We start from the raw sequence: 19704 nt of genomic DNA on the forward strand, positions 1-19704 counted from the left end.
TAAAACAGACAACATTCACTTTAATAACCTCAGGATGGGGGGAGCTTGGCAGGTGGTGAGGCTGAGAGCCAGGCTCTCAGCCTCTGGGGGGCCTTCTCCTCTGTGAGTAAGGTGTCGTCTCATGACTGTGGAAGCTCTTACCAAGTCCTAATCTTCATCTTCACTCAGTGTCTTATCTCTTATCCTAGAGCACGTATTACCTGTTAAGGCCCTTGAGCTAAGAATGGGTTTTACTTTTTGAAAAGGTTGTTAGGGAAAAAAAAAAAAAAAACCCACACAACAAAGAAGCAGGAATATACAACAGGCTGTAAGTGCCCAGCAAAGTCTAGGATACTGACTACCGGGCCCTTTACAGGACAGCTTTGCTGCCTCCTGTTTTAGGAATCTAGACACATGGGTAGCGGGCTGCAGAAGAGAAGACCCTTGTGCTTCTTCCCTGGAAGGAGGGTCTGAGGAAGTACAGCAGTGAGTACTGGGGGAAGGGTGTGTGTAGGGGGATGTAAGTGATACACGAGGATAAGCATCATGGGTAATCAGAGTTGTACCTGCTCATAAGGGCCAATCCAGCTGTCGGCCAGCTCCCTCAGGGTGCTGTACCGCCGTTCAAACTCCTCCTGGCTGCAATGCTGCAGGAGCTGACTCACCTCCTCTGTGAGGAGAGCCACAGCCAAGCGCTTCTCCAGGGTCTCACTCCATGTGCTGCCCAGGATGTCTCTGAGGTTGGGGGCACAGTCTGCCGTCCACTCAGAAGGCAGCATGTCGGGCTGGAGCTCCTGGCGGTGGGCGCTGAGCATGGCCAGGATGTGACGGCAGGGCAGGCGGAAGGCCTGGTTGAAGTAGCAGCTGCAGCTGGCTGGGGGCTGGGGCTGCACCCTGTGGGTGTCCTCCAGGATCTGTATGTTCACCTTTTCGGAACCGGAGCCGATGAGGTGCATGGATTTCTGGACCACAGCAAGCTCGCCCAGGCAGAGCTGGGCGGCTGGCCCCGTGCAGATGGCATTAAGTGAGTGCTGGATGCGAGCTTCCACCAACTGCTCCACTTTGGGGCTTTTGGGACTGCCCTCCAAGGGGGTGTAATGGTTCGGGGGACTCGGGCCCAGGTTGAAACTCACCTTGTCTCCCGAGTTCTGCTGCAGGTACTGCAGCAGGGCGCTCATGCCTTTTTCCACCACTGGGGTGGTGCCAAAGAACTGGCTGAGGAGGCGGGTGGTGACCTCCAGGCCCTGAAAATAGCGGCTGCTCTCGGCTTGGCTTCTCCAGCGGTGGGCCAGCCAGATGCGGTCGTTGAGCAGCCAGTGTGAGTGGAGCGCGGGCAGCTGGGCCGGCGGGATGCAGGTGTTCAGCAGTGCGTACAGCTTCCGCAGGTTCCCGGCTGTGGCCGAGCACATGGTGCTCCGCAGGGCGGTCAGGAGCAGCCTCTCTACCGGCTGCTCGAGGGCCAGTTGACAGAACTTGCCCTGGAGGAACTTACAGATGTGGAAGGCCGAGAGCAGAACCTCAGCTGCGGGGAACTCCATAGCGAGGGTGGGCAGCAGGAGGAAGTAGGGATCCACCAGAATGGTACAGACTCTCTCCCATGCTGGGTTAAACTTCTTGAACACCTGGAACATATGGGCCAAGCCTTCAGCATCCTCCTTGGCAAGAATGGCAAAGTAGACTGCCCGGGAAAGATGACCCTCCAGCGGCACCCGGGGTCCATCCACCAGGAAGGTGTATAACACCTCACCCCTCGGGTTATAGGTCCGGTGGATAAATAAGATCTCGGGAAAATGGGTAAAGACCCTCTGCATATAGCAGCTCTGATAGTTGAGGGTCTCCAACTGGGCAGTCTTGTTAAGCTGGTAGAGCAGCAGAGGTGGGCTTGGGTCCTCAATCAGGAGCTCATTCAGCACTGTCAGCGCCATGGAGAAGATGGGAAATGTCTCGATGCCAAGGTCAAGATATTTGCTCTGTGCGGCTGCCAAACAGAAGGCTCCCACTCTCTCAAGCTCCAACTAAGTCAAGGCTTGAGGCTAGGCTGTAGACCCCAGATCTTAATCCAAAGATGGGCCTATGGAGAAGAAAAGAAGTTTAAGGAGCCAGTAGGGGTTTGGCTCTTCAATTATTCACCCAGACAATACTTTATTCCTTAACTATGTATCAGCACTGTTCTGAGGGATATGCAATAAACATGTAAACAAACAAGGATGTATCAGATAATGAAGTTTATAAAGACCCTAGAACAGGGTAAGGGTAGGCTGGAGGAGGGAAGGATGCCTTAGCCAAGGTGGCCAAGTAAGCCCTCTCTGGGTGGTGGGAGGATGACTTGGAGCTGAGAGCTAATTGATAAGAAGTCAGCATGGAAGGATTTGGTGCCAGGAGATTTGAGTGAGTGTGAAGGAATATTTAATATTCTCCTTAAATATTTAAAATATTTGTACAGCACTTTGTATTTACTTCTTGGCCTCCATTCTTTCATTGGTACTGGTATATACAAGAGAAGCAATTGCTCCAGACTTACTGTGTGATCTTGGGCCAGTCAGTGATCCCTCAGCCTCAATCCCTTCAACCGAAAACGGGGTTAACAAGTGTTCATAAGTTTTTCCTCCCTCTACGTTAATCCCTCGATTAACTGTAATACTTTGTTCAAATGTTTCCTCTATTTAGCCCCTCAAACCGGTTACTGTCCCCATTTTACAGATGAGAAACTGAGGCTCAAATAAGTTAAGTGACCTGCCTACCATCACTCAGTAAGTAGTTGGAAGCTGTCTTTGGCTCGGGATTCTGACAGCTTGCCACAGTAAAAAACCAGAGACAGAGAGGGGATACGGCCTCTGACCTCTCACCTCTAACCCAGGTGGCAGAATGTGGATGTCTGACGTTCGCATTCTGGGCCTGGCCAGAGCCAGAAGAGAAGTCAACCTCCCACCCCTTTGGGGGCTGTGTCATGGTGGACTACGGTCACCAGCTGCCTCACACCACCCCTTCAGGAATTACTCACCCACAGCTTGGCTCCGTCGCCATTTCTCCCTATTTGACCCTGCCTCTGACTCTGACTGACCTCTAGGCTCACCAACCGCGGTGCCAGCTTCCCGTGACTCGGGCCAATGGCCTGAGGAATTCGCTTTAGGACTTTGTGGCAACGACCAATCATAGCCCGGCAACTTGTGGGCGGGCGCTGTTACCAGGGTTACGAGGGGCTCGGCGGGCGGCAACCAATGAAAGCCTGAAGACACTAGCATCCTTTGGAGTCGGAACCCTGAAGCTGAAACTGCGGAACCACACATGTGGGAAGAGGGCTGGAAGGGCGGGTTACTATGGAAACTCCCTCAGAGGCCAAAAAACAAAAAGGAAATAAATAGCAGTGTTTCAAAAAAATTTTTTTTGTCTTTTCTGGTCAAATTCCAAAGCCCCAGGGGGGTAGGAAGTGGTGCCTGTGTGATTGTACTGTGTCCTCTGTCTTATGGGGAGGCTGAGGCCCAGGTCTCAAATTTTGCTTCTCCAACAAGGGTCAGAGGGGCCCAACTCTCGGAATTGAGGAGATTGAGATCTTCTTGAGAGAGCTGAGCTTGGGTATTGCTCAGCCCAACCCCTCCAGTATTTTCCAGGCGAGATCCAGAATAGCGTTGTGACTGTTAAGGTCATCATGAACTAGTGCAAGAAGCAGGATTCACTACCATCTTTTGACCTCAGTTCCGTTGAAGATGGTTCTTCGAAAGCTGGGAAGCTACCAGGCTTTAGGTGACTAAGGTTACAAACTAGCAACAGCAACAAAAGTCTGTGTTGATGCTTAAATCTCCATTGAATCTAGAAGTGAAACTGGAATTAGAACATGCCAATGGATTCGTTTTTGCAGATGAGGAAACTGGGGTCAAATTTAGGACTTGTGCACAGTCGCCCAGCAAGTTGAGGGCAGTCAAGTCTTGGACCCAGGTTTCTTCCCTCCCAATCTATTTGGCTTCTTTGGGCTAGAATATGAGGCAGCCTGAAGTCAATGTTGAAGACACGGTTGCAGGAAGAGGATGAAGCAAGGGGAGGATCACTAATCATTGCATTTGAGGCACTGGACTCTGGCTGCACAACACCCAGATTCCTTCCCTGTTCAGGCAGAACACATTTCTCTTGCTTATTTGCTTTTATTTAAAGAACAGAAACAAAACAAAACTTTAATATGAGTAAAAATAGGTACAAACAAATTCTTTGTAAAGAGCAGCAACAACCAAGTAGTACACTCCTTCCATATAGTCCCTGAAACCAGATCTGTTTTATCTCCCCCTATCCTGGGGCTGGGTTATCATCTCTGTAAAGTTAGTTAGGTCTAATCTCAGGGGCTGAGGGAGAAAGAGGACTGACCTTTCTGCATGGAAATAACTTTGGCCTTGAACAATGAATGAGGCTCCCAAGGAAAACCAAAGGCAGGGCAGAAATGGGGCAGATTCAAAGGACTGTCACACAGTAGGGTTTCTTTCTCTTGGAACCATTTTCCTAACCCTACCTAGAAAGACGTTGGTTAAAAGGCTGACCCCGAGCATGTCCTGCCCACTTTGAGCCCTTGGACTGCTAGGGAGAGGGGCTGGCGGCCTAGCGTGCCAGTGCACGCGCTTCAGCCATGAATGGTGGCGCCAGCAGGGGCCGCTCCCTCCCCTTCCTCCTGCTTTCCCCAGAGGAAAGGGAGGCAGCCCACATCCCTGAAGTCCCTCGGCCGCTGACTGGGCTCAGGAGGCTGGCGGGGGGCCGCCCAGATGTCCACAATCTTGCGCAGCGTGGAGCAGCGCTCCTCCAGCTCTGGTCCCTCACTCTGCATCAGCAGATTTGCAAGCTCCCTGCTTAGGTCCTGAATCATGTCGTTCCGTCCCGGCTCCCCTGGCTGGCCTGCATCTGCTGGGATCAGAACGGGGTCCCGGAGCTCCCCGCAGGGCCCGAGGAGGTGCTGGTACCTCTTCTGCCACCGGCGGCACACCATGGCTTCGCTCACGGGCCTCTGGCTGGTGTGCAGCAGCGCCAGGATGTGCCGGCATGGCAGGTGGTACCGCTGCTGAAAGTAGCAGCTGCAGCTGCAGCCGTCTTTGCTCACCTGGTGGGAGTCCTCGAGCAGCTGCACGTCCACAGCGCAGCCAGCCACGTCCACCAGGTGCGTGGAGCTCTGCACCACCACCCACTCGTTGTGGCACAGCTTGTAGGCCAGGTCGGAGCCGCTCTGGCGTAAGGAGGCCAGCATGCCGCCCTGCGAGGGCTGCCCCTGGGGAGGCTGCCGTGGCGGCCCCTGCACCTGCTCTGGCTTGGCCTCCTGCACGGGGGGCCTGCTGAGGCTCCCTCTGCAGATGCCAGAAGGCTTCTTGGACTTGGGGGCCGTGTTTGCTGACCGGGCTCTCTTTAACTTGGGGGGAGCGGTGGGAAAGTTCTTCATGCCTTTGGTGTTAAAGAAGTCTATGTAATCCACAAAGCGGAGGATGCAGTCCAGCAGGGACTGCTGCTCCCGGAAGAGGCTCGACACCTTGCTGGTGACGACGTCCAGGCTGTCCATGTAGGTGCTACAGGCGTGCAGGCCCTTCCTGACGTGCATGTACCACAGCAGTTCACAGGAGAACCAGTGGGCCTGCAGGAAGCTGAAGAGCTGCTCGTCGAGCAGGGCCCGGGACATCTGGCAGAGATTTTGCAGGCTGGTCTTGGAGGTGACAAACACGGCCTCCCGCAGGGCTTCCTTCATGAGCCGTTTAAAGGACGGATCTGCAGAACTACGATGCAGCTTCTTCTCCAAGAGTCGGGTTGTGTGATAGATGGAGAGGAGGGTGCGGGCACCAGGGAAGACCTCCTGCAGGATGGCTCGGTGAGGGAAGGACGGGTCCACGAAGACCACCTTGACCTTGGGCCAATCTGAGTTGAACTCCGTAAAGATGCTTAGCATCTTGGCCACGGAGGTGGCTGTCTCGGCCTTGAGCACCGCGAAGTGCACCACCCGCCCCTCTCGCTCCTTGCTCTCCACCAGGAAAGCGTACAGGATGTGGCCCTGAGCGTTCTCCACCCGGTGCAGCAAGAGATTCTCTGGGAAGCGGACAAACAGATCGCTCATCTTGCTGCTCTGGAAACTGAGCCGGTCCAGGTCTTGGCTGCTGCCCACACTGAAGGAGGCCATGGAACCCACGTCCACCTTAAGAAAGTTCTTCATCACTTTGGCTATCTTGGCCAGGTCAGAAGGAGCGATGTCCTCCTGCTCTGGCTTGGTGGGTATCTGGACCTCGTCTAAGCAAAACAATGGTTCAACTGGGGACTTTGCAGCCGTGCCAAGGTCTTTGTTGACTGCGGGCTGTGCAGACGGGAGTTTCTTCTGAGATTTGCCGGTGGCGTCTCCTCTAGGACCAGTGGTTTTGGGGTCAATGTGTATATGCTGTGTGTTGAGTTCACTGATGAACAGTCTATCCAGTTTCTCATTGTACCGCAGAAGCAAGTATGCTGGGCACATGTCTGCTTCTGCTGCTCTCTTCCTGTTTGACTGGGTCCGAATACAGACAAATTTCACCTGCACATATCTAGGGAAGGCAGAAGCAACAGTGAAACAGGTGCTGACCACCCAGTTTTCTCTTACAAGTCTAGGCCCTGTAGGGACTCACAGTGCCTGATACATTTCCTGGAGACCACAGTGTGGTATAGGATATGGGAGAGAAAGATTCATGTTCACGCTCCAGTCCCAAAGTAGTCAGGTCTTTCTTCAAGACCCCATCCAATTAAAACACCCTTCATTTGCATCTACAGAAGTTCTAAGCTCCAACTCCTTTTACTTACTCTCATTTTCCCATCTGTAGTTGTCAATCTGAGGCAAAGATATACGGGGAAATAGATGAACAGCAACAGCAGAACTAGTTACCTGCTGTCTAAAGTGTCTTTCATTCCTGCCCTCAGGGAGCCATTGTCTTCTCTGCCTCCTCCTCCAGGCAGCAAAAATAAAAGAGGTCTCAGGGGTTAGGGTAGATCTGGGCTTCCTCTCTAAGAGGAAAGATCTGGGTTCGTCTTTGACTTAAAGAAAAATGTCTACATCCTGAGAGAGCGAGAACCCTGAGGCTAGATGATCCCTGGGATTCTGCTAGCTTTGCCGTTCTAGGCTGAAAGTGCCTTCTCAAAGGAGACTGGTAATTAAACTGAATATCTGTTCTCTCCCTCCTTTCTATCTTTGAGGCCCAAATTAGGTCCTACCTTCTCCAGGAAACCTTTATGGATGCCCTCAAGCCACAGTAATTGCTCCTTACTTAAGATTCATAGCATTTATTTGAAACAAAAGGCTTAGCAGATTTTCTGGGTAGCAGTATGGGTGACGCGGTGGGGAGGCTGGAGGCTGACTCCTGGATTTGAATCTAGAAGGCAGTGGCACCCACTCCAGTGCTCTTGCCTGGAAAATCCTGTGGACGGAGGACCCTGGTGGGCTGCAGTCCATGGGGTCGCTAAGAGTCGGACACGACTGAGCGACTTCACTTCACTTCTACCACTCAGCCGCTGTTTGACCCTGGGCAAGTTACTTCAACTCTCTGTATGTAGTTTCCTTAACATCATAAAATAAAACTAAATAGGGTTGTTACGAGATTTAAATAAGCCACAGACATAACATTTAGCCCAGAGCCTGGTTCAGCCTTTTATTTATTCTAAATAGGAGTCATCTACTGTTATTACAGCTCCTAAGCCTTGTGACCTATTCTTGGGCGTTTACGCAGTACTTTTCCAATTGGATGGGGCTGTTTTCAAGTGTCAAGAGTAAATCAACCCTCAGCATATTCTAAGCACCTAGCACAAATGCTATTCTTTCAGCAGATGCTTGTCAAAGATGGGCTGGCTGAATGACTCAGGGACCGCAGGTGGGTGGGGCAGGTCACACCCCTGCCTCCTCAGAGAGGTCCCAACCCAAAGCGTAATGAAGGGGAAAAAAAATCTCAGCCTCTGGCATGACATGACACAACGCTGGCATCTCAGCAACCCGTTCCAAACACTCTAATCCAGCTGGTCCTGTTTGCTCACCCTGTGGGGCAAGCTTAGAGAAATAGGATGTCAGGCTTGAAATTACAGGGTGGAGGGGCCTGAGGCTGAAAATGCCTGCACCTGTTGTGTGCACAGCAGCGGGGCGGCCACGTCATCCCTGGCTCAGGGAGCGGCCCGGTGGTACGGCAAGGCCAGCAGGCTGTGACCGCGGGACAGCCTCCGCCTGATCTCCTGCCTGTTTTCCACTGCCCCCACCATCTTGTTTTATTGTACCCTAGAAAGACCAGAAGATATTAAGAAGAGGTGGAAAGAATACACAGAAGAACTGTACAAAAAAGATCTTCACGACCCAGATAATCACGATGGTGTGATCACTGACCTAGAGCCAGACATTCTGGAATGTGAAGTCAAGTGGGCCTTAGAAAGCAACACTACGAACAAAGCTAGTGGAGGTGATGGAATTCCAGTTGAGCTATTTCAAATCCTGAAAGATGATGCTGTGAAAGTGCCGCACTCAATATGCCAGCAAATTTGGAAAACTCAGCAGTGGCCACAGGACAGGAAAAGGTCGGTTTTCATTCCAATACCAAAGAAAGGCAATGCCAAAGAATGCTCAAACTACCGCACAATTGCACTCATCTCACATGCTAGTAAAGTAATGCTCAAAATTATCCAAGTCAGTCTTCAGCAATACGTGAACTGTGAACTTCCAGATGTTCAAGCTGGTTTTAGAAAAGGCAGAGGAACCAGAGATCAAATTGCCAACATCCGCTGGATCATCAAAAAAGCAAGAGTTCCAGAAAAACATCTATTTCTGCTTTATTGACTATGCCAAAGCCTTTGTGTAAATCACAATAAACTGTGGAAAATTCTGAAAGAGATGGGAATACCAGACCACCTGACCTGCCTCTTGAGAAACCTATATGCAGGTCAGGAAGCAACAGTTAGAACTGGACATGGAAGAACAGACTGGTTCCAAATAGGAAAAGGAGTACGTCAAGGCTGTATATTGTCACCCTGCTTATTTAACTTACATGTAGAGTACATCATGAGAAATGCTGGGCTGGAAGAAGCACAAGCTGGAATCAAGATTTCCTGGAGAAATATCAATAACCTCAGATATGCAGATGACACCACCCTTATGGCAGAAAGTGAAAAGGAACTAAAAAGCCTCTTGATGAAGGGGAAAGTGGAGAGTGAAAAAGTTGGCTTAAAACTCAACATTCAGAAAATGAAGATCATGGCATCTGGTCCCATCACTTCATGGGAAATAGATGGGGAAACAGTGGAAACAGTGTCAGACTTTATTTTTCTGAGCTCCAAAATCACTGCAGATGGTGACTCCAGCCATGAAATTAAAAGATGCTTATTTCTTGGAAGAAAAGTTATGACCAACCTAGATAGCATATTGAAAAGCAGAGACATTACTTTGCCAACAAAGGTCCGTCTAGTCAAGGCTATGGTTTTTCCAGTGGTCATGTATGGATGTGAGAGTTGGACTGTGAAGAAGGCTGAGTGCCGAAGGATTGATGCTTTTGAACCGTGGTGTTGGAGAAGCCTCTTAAGAGCCCCTTGGACTGCAAGGAGATCCAACCAGTCCATTCTGAAGATCAGCCCTGGGATTTCTTTGGAAGGAATGATGCTAAGGCTGAAACTCCAGTACTTTGGCCACCTCATGCAAAGAGTTGACTCATTGGAAAAGACTCTGATGCTGGGAGGGATTGGGGGCAGGAGGAGAAGGGAACGAGAGAGGATGAGATGGCTGGATGGCATCACTGACTCGATGGACGTGAGTCTAAGTGACCTCTGGGAGTTGGTGATGGACAGGGAGGCCTGGCGTGCGACGATTCATGGGGTTGCGAAGAGTCGGACACGACTGAGCGACTGAACTGAACTGAACTGAGAAAGACCAACTGCTTCCAGGGTCCCCTACACTGTGTCTCACCTCTTCACTTTTGCTCGTGTTGTCTCTCTGTCTGGTATGCCCTACCCACCTGTCTTCATCTCAGAGCTTACTCATCCTTCAGGATTACATGCAACTACCTTCTTTCCTAGGAGGCCTCCCCCAAGCCCTCAGGATGGGCCCTACCCTTCCGCTGGCTCAACATCTTGGCATAGATCTTAGCTCATCACATTGTATTGACCTTATGTGCTCATAACCCATGCTTGTTAGCCTAGTCAAAAAAAGAAAAAAAAAGACACTGGTGAGTGCCAAGCATAAAACTCTTTCCCCCTTTTCTGGTTCATTAACGACTGCACCTCCCTGTGGAGACATCAGCATTCTTTTTAATTCCTCCTTCTCCAGGTTTATATCCAATATGTTAAGTCTTTTAAATTCATTTCTCCTACTATTGCATGTATAAGGATTACTATATGCCAAGTTCCATGTAAACCCCTTATATGCATCATTTCATTCTAATAAAAGGGTTCTACCATCCACATTTTACAGATGGGGCAACAGGCTTAAAGAGGTTCTTGAGCATGAGAATCTGGGATTTAATCCTCTGGCTAAAACTGGAGAATCTGGGATTTGAACTAAGTCTGCTTGGCTACAGTCTATGTAGTTAACCATTATGTTGCCTGTCTTCTTCCAAAATATTTCTCCTTCTGAATTCTCATTTTTATCTTCCTCAACTTGACCTTCAATATTTTACTCAGGTTCAATAATGTCCTTAAAGATCTCTAAACATACTGTGCTTGTTGGCATCAAGCACTTCAAACTTCAGGGGCACTAGGTTAAAGCCTTTGTCATTTTTTCCTGCTTCCCTTAATCTTTGGTATTGAGCTGTAACTTACACACAGTGAAATACACAAATCTTTTGGAAGAATTCTTGGAGCACTGTAGTAATTTTAATCTACATTTATTTCTATCTCCCAAGTGAAGGCATAGACTCTCTTCAAGACAGGGATAGGGTTTTATACTTCTGAATCCCCCTTAGTGCTTCTATCCCAGCATGCTCAGCCAGGACCTGAAGGAAGGAAGTCAGCCAAATCTGCTCTGTAGGTGTTTATTTTCCTCTAACTGGACTGTGCCCCCAGTGTACTCCCAGCGCCCGGTACTGCACCTGGCACAGAGTAGGTACTCAGAACACACACACTGAATGAGCGACTGCATGACAGAAATTCATCTTACAGTGTGAGCAGCACATTAGGACGATCGCCAGGAGAGTTCTGTCAGGTGGCTTGGCTTCTGGCCCAGCACTACTATGAACTGTTACTTTGGACAAGTCCTTTGTTTAATTTCAAACATGTACTAAGTCTATTATGTACCAAACACTATACTAGTTGCTCAGAAGGTGATGGAGACAAATTAGGCTCTACTGTCAAAGTCTGTTGAGCAGGGAGATGAGTACACAGATGATCGGTAAAGTCAGAACTAAGTGAAAGGTTAAACAGAGGTACGAGCAACACACTTATAACTGAATAAAGACTAATTCCCCCTGACTATGGGGATTGGAGCAGATCTAAAGCTTTTGATTAATTTCACATGAGATTTGTGTCCTTGCTGCGTGTAAACTGTACCTCAAGCAATGAACAGAATTTTTACAGGTGAAGTCAACCCATTTTAGACAACATAATCTGAGTTAGGAACAAGACTCAGAAGATCTGAGTTGAATTTCCAGCTTTACCACTTAGCTGTGTGAAAGTGAACAAGTCACTTCATTTCCTCTCAGCCTCCAAATCTATAAATACAGAAATAACCAGAGCACTGGTCTCTGAATAATCAGTACCTGATCCAAGAATAATCACTACAACTAAAAGTGAATTCAGGCTTCCCAGTGGCGCTAGTGGTAAAGAACCTGCCTGCCAATGCAGGAGATGTCAGAGACTCAAGTTTGTTCCCTGGGTTGGGAAGATTCCCTGGAGGAGGGCATGGCAACCCACTCCAGTATTCTTGCCTGGAGAATCTCATGGACAGAGGAGCTTGGTGGGCTATAAAGTCCATAGGGTTGCACAGAGTCGGACACGACTGAAGTGATTTAGCATGCACAAAAGTGAATTTGTTTCAAAGGCTGTGGCAGAGAAAGATAATTTACAATATGATATCACCTATATGTGGGATCTAAAAAATATAACAAACTAGAGAATATAACTGGAGAAGGCAATGGCACCCCACTCCAGTATTCTTGCCTGGAGAATCCCAGGGACAGAGGAGCCTGGTGGGCTGCCATCTATGGGGTCACACAGAGCCGGACACGACTTAAGCGACTAAGCAGCAGCAGAGAATATAACAAAAAAGAAGCGGACTCACAGATACAGGGAACAAGCTAATGGTTAACAGTGGGAAGAGGCAAGGGGGGAGGGGCAGGATGGGGTAGGGGACTAAGAGGTACAAACTATTTAGGTATAAAATAAGCTATAAGGATATGCTGTACAACATGGGGAATATTGACAATATTTTATAAAAAGAATGGGATAAAATCTTTGAAAATTGTGAATCACTATACTGTACACCTGTAACTTACGTAGTACAGTGACTATTCTTTCCTTTTTTTTTTTGACCACATCTTGAGGCTCATCGGATCTTAGTTCTCTGGCTAGGGATCAAACCTGGGCCCATGGTAATGAAACCCCATGTCCTAACCATCTTAGCCACTGTACCACCAGGGAGTTCCCTCAACTATTCTTCAATTAAAAAAAAAAAAAGGCATGATTGGTTGGTAATTAATCCAACATCCCCCATCCCCCTCCTTCCTTCCTTCCGGCCAGTTTCATTCAGGTTGTCATTCCTCCCCACACAGCTAAGTGCTTCAGGGCTGGTCTAAGCCAATTAAAGTAATCTTGTTAAGAATGACCATGGATACCGGCCCAATTCTGCAAAGAAACATGATAGGAGGTCTGTAAGAAACCAAGGCAGGCTTTTTCTTCTGAATGTGACTCCTACATATGTGCCATGTGGCGAGACACTCTGAGGACAAAGCTGAGACCTGAAGATGGAGAGTGGAAAGAAAGGAAAAGCCTGAGCCACTGAAACAATCACCTTCTCTGGGCTAAGAAATAAGGCATTTTGAGTCAGGATTTTCAATTAATTGCAGCCCAAAATATATTTTCAGAATCCCTGTTTTACAGAAAATAGTAGAAAAAAAGATTTGAGCAGATCTTTAAAAAATGTGATGAAAATTATGAAAATATTATATGTAATGAAATTTAAGTCATGTAGAGATGTGAGAGTTGAACTATAAAGAAGACTGAACACTGAAGAACTGATGCTTTAAAATTGTGGCGCTAGAGAAGACTCTTGAGAGTCCCTTGGACTGCCAAAGAGATCAAACCAGTCAATCTTAAAGGAAACCAACCCTGAATATTCATTGGAAGGACTGATGCTGAAGTTGAAGCTCTAATACTTTGGCCACCTGATGTGAAGAGCTGACTTATTGGAAAAGGCCCTGATGCTGGGAAAGATTGAGGGCAAAAGAAGAGGGTGGCAGAAGATGAGATGGTTTGATAACATCACCAACTCAATGGACATGAATTTGAGCAAACTCTGGGAGATAGTGAAGGAGAGAGAAGCCTGATGTGCTGCAGTCCATGGGGTTGCAAAGAGCTGGACAGAACTTAGCAACTGAACAACAGGCTATAATGGTGGCTGTCTGCCAATTCTTAAAATAATCAAAGAACCACTTGAAGAATCAATTTTTTTCCCTGATGTATTTCCCCCAAACACTCTTATACTTATACTTTCCTAGCTCACCTTTGCAATATATAAAGGTCAGTTTTACCAAAATATTCCTGTGCTTTATCATGTTTCCCAAGGGCCTAACTTAATTTTTTGCTCTGCAAATCCTTTGCTTTTCAAGTCTGTATTTCAATCACTGTCCTTGATTTTCCTTCTCTGTCTGTCTGGCATAAGGCTGTGGGGAATGTAAGGATTCCTCTATCATGACTCTTCATGATAGAGACTTCATGATAGGGACTTCACCAAATACCATAGCTCTGGAATAGCTCTTGCTATTTCAGTTTGCAATCAATTTTATTTGCACTGTTATTATCCTGAGGTTTACCTCATCTATTCATTAGCCAGAAACTGACTACCAAAGATGTTGGTGGAATTGGTGGAGACAAGCAAGAAGGAATGACTAAGTAGTACTAATTTTAAAAGTGGCTAGTTTGTTAGCATGATTTTTGTTTTCCCACACAGCCTTGTGACTAGAAAAGAAAGAAAGTGAAGTCGCTCATTTGTGTCTGACTCTTTGCAATCCCATGGACTATAGCCTACCAGGCTCCTCTGCCCATGGGATTTTCCAGGCAATAGTACTGGAGTGGGTTGCCATTTCTTTCTCCAGGGGATCTTCCCAACCCAGGGATCGAACCCGGGTCTCCCGCATTGTAGGCAGACACTTTACTGTCTGAGTCACCAGGGATATGTGGAAAATGAAAACTCAGATAACAAAGGCTTAGTTCAAAGGGTGTGATGGGGATTAAATAAAACTAAAACCCTTAGCAGAGGAGGGAGGTTCAAAAGGGAGGGCATATATGTATATGTATACCTATGACTGATTCATGTTGAGGTCGATAGTCTTCAATCTAATAGCTACCTTTTTTGAACACTTTTTTGGGAACGTGTTCCAGTATTCAAAAAAGGTAGCTATTAGACTGAACAGCAATGGAGAGAGACAACAGAACACTTCACGGAATGTTTGAAGACTATCAATCCCCCAAAGACATAACAAAAATAAAAACAAACGTAACAGCCATACATAAAAGTATGGGAAGGGAAACTGGGTGTAAAAATCACAGAATCTCCCAATTGATTGGGGTTTTGGGTCATTTAGTAATAACTCCCACAACACAATTCTCTGACTCTTTTAAAAATACCTACCATTTTCTGTCATGTACTATAACTATGACTTTGGCAAATATTACTGTGCTTAAACCACTAGCAAGAGCGTCTTGCTTACAATGCGGGAGACCTGAGTTTGATCCCTGGGTCAGGAAGATACTCTGGAAAAGGCAATGGCAACCCACTCCAGTACTCTTGCCATCCATGGGAAAATCCCATGGATGGAGGAGCCTGGTAGGCTACAGTCCATGGGGTCGCAAACGACTGAGCGACTTCACTTTTAAACCACTACATGTATTTTATGTAATCTTCACCACATCCTCCTCATTTTGCAGAGGATGAAACTGTGTCATGGAAATTAAAAGTCTTGCCCCGGGTCAGAGTTAAAGCCTGTCTTTCTGACTTCAGAGCTCTCACTTTTAACAGATATGCCAGCTTTTCCTGAACTTCAAGGAATCACCGACCCCCTTTCCATCTGCCATAGCCATTTCTATAACCTTTGTATCAGTATTTTCAAATGGTTTTCTTTAAATCAGCTCACTTTATTTAATAAGGACCTTTATGTTTAGATATTAACATAAACACTTAAAATCATCTCGCCTGACCTGTCTATCTGGTTGCAGGAAACACTGCTCTGCTAAATTACTCCCTGAAAGCATTTCCCCCACCTGCCCTCCAGTCCCACAAAAGAAGTGCTCATCCCACAGGTCCATACATCACTCAAAAAGCCCAACTCAGTGCACTCTGGCACAGAGCCAGTATCCAACACAAGCTCCAAGAACACCCTTTACAACACCCCAACAAGCAGTCACTCCCTCTCTGCTGAAGGCCTGAGCTCCTCAGAATTCACTTCCTCCCAAACTAGCTCTGGCATATGATTATCCTCAAGGGTAGAGACCACAGTTCACTCAATCTTTTTATCCTAGCTCAAGCCTGCAGGGGTAAACCTTTTTACCTCTCACTAGAAGTTTGTTGACTGAATCAATACCAGGATGCTGTTACAACCCAGTGGTTGGGGAGGGAGCTTCGAGCTGTGGCAATAAACAGGATGGGTCTGATCTTCAGTTCTAACACCTTGATGCTTTCTTACAACTTCTGAAAACCTTCTGACTTCTCTGGCAATCCAGTAGTTAAGACTCTGCACTTCCAATGCAGGGGGCGCAGGTTCAACTCCTGGTTGGGGAACTAAGATCCCACATGCTGCATGGTGCGGCCAGAAAAGAAAAAAGAAAGAAATCTTACCCCACTCTCTGCTCCGACTTGCTCGCTCCTTTCTGCATATTCTTATTTTCCTTGACTGCAACTGTACCCCAAATTCAGACTTCCCTGGCTCCCACCAGGTGGTTTTGGGGCTGGGGGTGGTTTTTGCTACTGAATCTTATTTTCCTCTTCCAAGTCTTGACTACCCAGGCCTCTGCTCCTTGCCTGCCTTGACTCTATCTACCTTCTCTCCCTTTTGCCCAAGAACAGAGGAGCTAAGGGGTAACTGCCTTCAAAGAGTTACATAATGAAACTAGGAGCCTTAATGTAAAGCAGAGAGGTAGAACTTTTAGTCCTCTTAACCCTGCTTATTTAACTTATATGCAGAGTACATCATGAGAAACACTGGGCTGGAAGAAGCACAAGCTGGAATCAAGATTGTCGGGAGAAATATCAGTAACCTCAGATATGCAGATGACACCACCCTTATGGCAGAAAGTGAAGAGGAACGAAAAGCCTCTTGATGAAAGTGAAAGAGGAGTGAAAAAGTTGGCTTAAAGGCCAACATTCAGAAAACGAAGATCATGGCATCTGGTCCCATCACTTCATGGGAAATAGATGGGGAAACAGTGGAAGCAGTGGCTGACTTTATTTTTTGGGGCTCCAAAATCACTGCAGATGGTGACTGCAGCCATGAAATTAAAAGACGCTTACTCCTTGGAAGGAAAGTTATGACCAACCTAGATAGCATATTGAAAAGCAGAGACATTACTTTGCCAACAAAGGTCTGTCTAGTCAAGGCTATGGTTTTTCCAGTGGTCATATATGGATGTGAGAGTTGGACTGTGAAGAAGGCTGAGCGCTGAAGAATTGATGCTTTTGAACTGTGGTGTTGGAGAAGACTCTTGAGAGTCCCTTGGACTGCAAGGAGATCCAACCAGTCCATTCTAAAGGAGATCAGCCCTGGGTGTTTTTTGGAAGGAATGATGCTAAAGCTGAAACTCCAGTACTTTGGCCACCTCATGAGAAGAGTTGACTTATTGGAAAAGACTCTGATGCTGGGAGGGATTGGGGGCAGGAGGAAAAGGGGACAACAGAGGATGAGATGGCTGGATGGCATCACTGACTCAATGGCCATGAGTTTGAGTGAACTCTGGGAGATGGTGATGGACAGGGAGACCTAGCGTGCTGTGATTCATGGGATCGCAAAGAGTCGGACACGACTGAGCGACTGAACTGAGCTGAACTGAGCATTCAACTTCTCCTGGCCATTTCCCCCATCTGCACAATAACATTATTATAAAGGCAATAATATTTATGGAATATTTTCTGTGTAGTGGGCCTTGTGATAAACACTTCACATGTATTAATTCATTTAATGGGAGTGAAACCTACTTCTGACAAGGGGATTCAGAGGGCCAAGTCAGGTAAGGAGGTGAATGTGCTTTGTAAACTTACTTCCACAAAATATCAGGGATAGCTGTTTTCTCCTCCCCAAGAGCCTGCACTGGCATCAAGTGTCAGCCAACACCCACACTACGTACAAGATTAAAGTCCCTTGCCATTCCCCACATGGCACCCTAGACTTTTCCTTTGGCTCTTACTACCAGTCTTTCCTAGACTCTTACTACTATTTTATTTATTGATTGACTGATTGGCTTTGAGGCTGACCAGAGAGGGAACCTGGGCCTTTGGTAGTGAAATTAGAGTCCTAACCACTGGACAGCCAGGGAATTCCCTCTTACCACTCTTTTAAGGAAATTGTTATTTCTGCAATTAGAGTTTAATATTTGTTTCCCTGACTGAAGGGCAAGCTCTATGAAGGCAGGGACTCAACTTATGTTTTTCAACACTCTTTCCAGACAGTAGCATGGAGTAAGTTTTCAGTTGACAATCGCCAAAATCAAAGAATTAAATGGCTCATACAATGGAGTGATGTGGAGTAATCTCCAAAATACATTGATAAGTGAGAAAAACAAGGTACAGAATGGTATGTAAAAGTAGTATGCAAGGGACTTCCCCAAGGGTCCAGCGGTTAAGACTCCAATGCAGGGGGCCCCAAGTTCGGTCCCTGGTTAAGGAACTAAGATTCCACATGTGGTACATTGCCGCCCCAAAAAAAAAAAAGAGTCAGTCACCTGTGTGTGTGTTTTTTAAAGGTGCATATGTACACACAAGATATATTTTTTCAAGCTCAGAGTATGTCAGGAAGATAAGAGTTGTCTCTAGATAACATACCGGAAGGGACACTGCCTTTTGCAAACTTTGATGTAATTTGAAATTTTAAAAAAATTAGATGACTATATTGACCACTCAAAAACAAATTCATTAAAAAAACTGTTCAACCTGCAAAAATAAATGAAACTAATCTGCACCTCTGTTAGCTAAGTCCCTGCCATTATTTCTGGTACTGCTCCAGCATAAATCTCCCTTCTAGTCAAGTGTGTCTCCTCACTGCCTTCCAGGTACAGCATATGCATCAGCTCACACACCACTTCTCCCGGCAGCATGTTAACCCCCTGTGATAGGCAGATGGGCCCCTGAAGATGCCAACTGCCTCATCTCTAAACTTTGTCAATATGTTGGGTTAGATGGCAAAGCAGAATTAAGATTGCAGATGGAATCAAGGTTACTAATTACCCGATTTTTTAAAAGGGAAATTATCCTAGATTATCTGGGCGGGCCTAATATAACCACAGGATCCTAAAAAATGGAAGAGGGAGGCAGAAGGGGCACCAGAGAAGGAGATGGAACAAAGCAGGGTCAGAGTGATATGATGCGAGGACTACACCAGCCACTGCTGGTTTGAAGATGGAGGAAGGGGACCATGGGTCAAGGAATGTGGACAACTTCTAGAAGCTGGAAGGCTTGAAAATGGATTCTCTTATAGGGACTCCAGGGGCTTCCCCAGTGGCTCAGAGGTAAAGAAGCCACCTGCAAAGCAGGAGCCTCAGGAGACTTGGGTTAGATCCCTGGGTAAGGAAGATCCCCCGGAGGACATGACAATCCACTCCAGTATTCTTGCCCGGAGAATCCCATGGACAGAGGAGCCTGGAGGGCTACAGTCCATAGAGTCGCGAAGAGTCAGACACGACTGAAGTGACTTAGCACGCATGTACAGGGGCTCCAGAAAGAAATACAACTCTGCTGATGCCTTGGTTTTAGCCCACTCAGATCTGTGCCTGACTTCTACCCTACAGAAGGATAAGCTACTAAATTTGTGTTGCTTTCATCACTGAGTTTGTGGGTAATTTGTTACAGCAGCAGATAGAAAATACACCTCCTGACACCTCCCTGTCTCTGAGGGCCCAGCTCAAGCCTCCTTGTCTCTCTTACTTCCCCAGCCCACTGTGACTTTTCTCTGAGTCCCTGTAGCACCAGTTTCACTGAGTTATACATTTAATATTCGATGACTCATTCATTCAACGGTTACTTAAGCCCTGCTGTGGGACAAGCCTTATGCTAGACCCTGGAGGTGATCCCCCGAAGGGTGTCTAGTTGCATTTATGAGGGGTTTGGACTCGATTCTAAGCAAGCAGCATGGTGTCAATCAGTGAGAATGCAAAAAATAGTAAACCAGAGTCCCTCCCTCAAAGAGCTCAGCAAACCAGGGAAACCTCTGTAAACTATATTCCAAAAGGATGTGCAAAGAGCTATAACAAGCGCTGTCAGAACACAGAGTAGGAGCACTGAACCTAACATAAAAAAGGCTTTTTGGAAATTATGCTAGTATCTGTAGGAAAAGCAACAATTAGCTAAGACAGAGTTTTCCACAAGTGGTC

At 47.1% G+C, this 19704-nt stretch overlaps 2 protein-coding genes across 2 annotated transcripts in view; both read right to left on the reverse strand.

Moving 5' to 3' along the window:
* On the reverse strand, positions 1-1907 carry ZSWIM1 (zinc finger SWIM-type containing 1). Its single transcript, XM_044927588.2, has one exon. The coding sequence runs from the start codon at positions 1902-1904 to the stop codon at positions 534-536; it is 1371 nt and encodes a 456-aa protein (XP_044783523.2). The 5' UTR covers positions 1905-1907; the 3' UTR covers positions 1-533.
* The window catches only part of ZSWIM3 (zinc finger SWIM-type containing 3), a 20693-nt gene continuing 2828 nt past the window's right edge, over positions 1840-19704 (reverse strand). Inside the window, exons 2-3 of the mRNA XM_006051362.4 lie at positions 2981-6506; positions 1840-2050 (exon numbers count right to left, since the gene is read on the reverse strand). Coding sequence (XP_006051424.3) covers positions 4583-6506 — 1924 coding nt within the window. The 3' untranslated portion in view covers positions 1840-2050; positions 2981-4582. The remainder of the gene's footprint in view (positions 2051-2980; positions 6507-19704) is intronic.

Source organism: Bubalus bubalis, chromosome 14, assembly GCF_019923935.1.
Source record: "Bubalus bubalis isolate 160015118507 breed Murrah chromosome 14, NDDB_SH_1, whole genome shotgun sequence".
In the NCBI taxonomy this organism is placed as follows: Eukaryota; Metazoa; Chordata; class Mammalia; order Artiodactyla; family Bovidae; genus Bubalus; species Bubalus bubalis.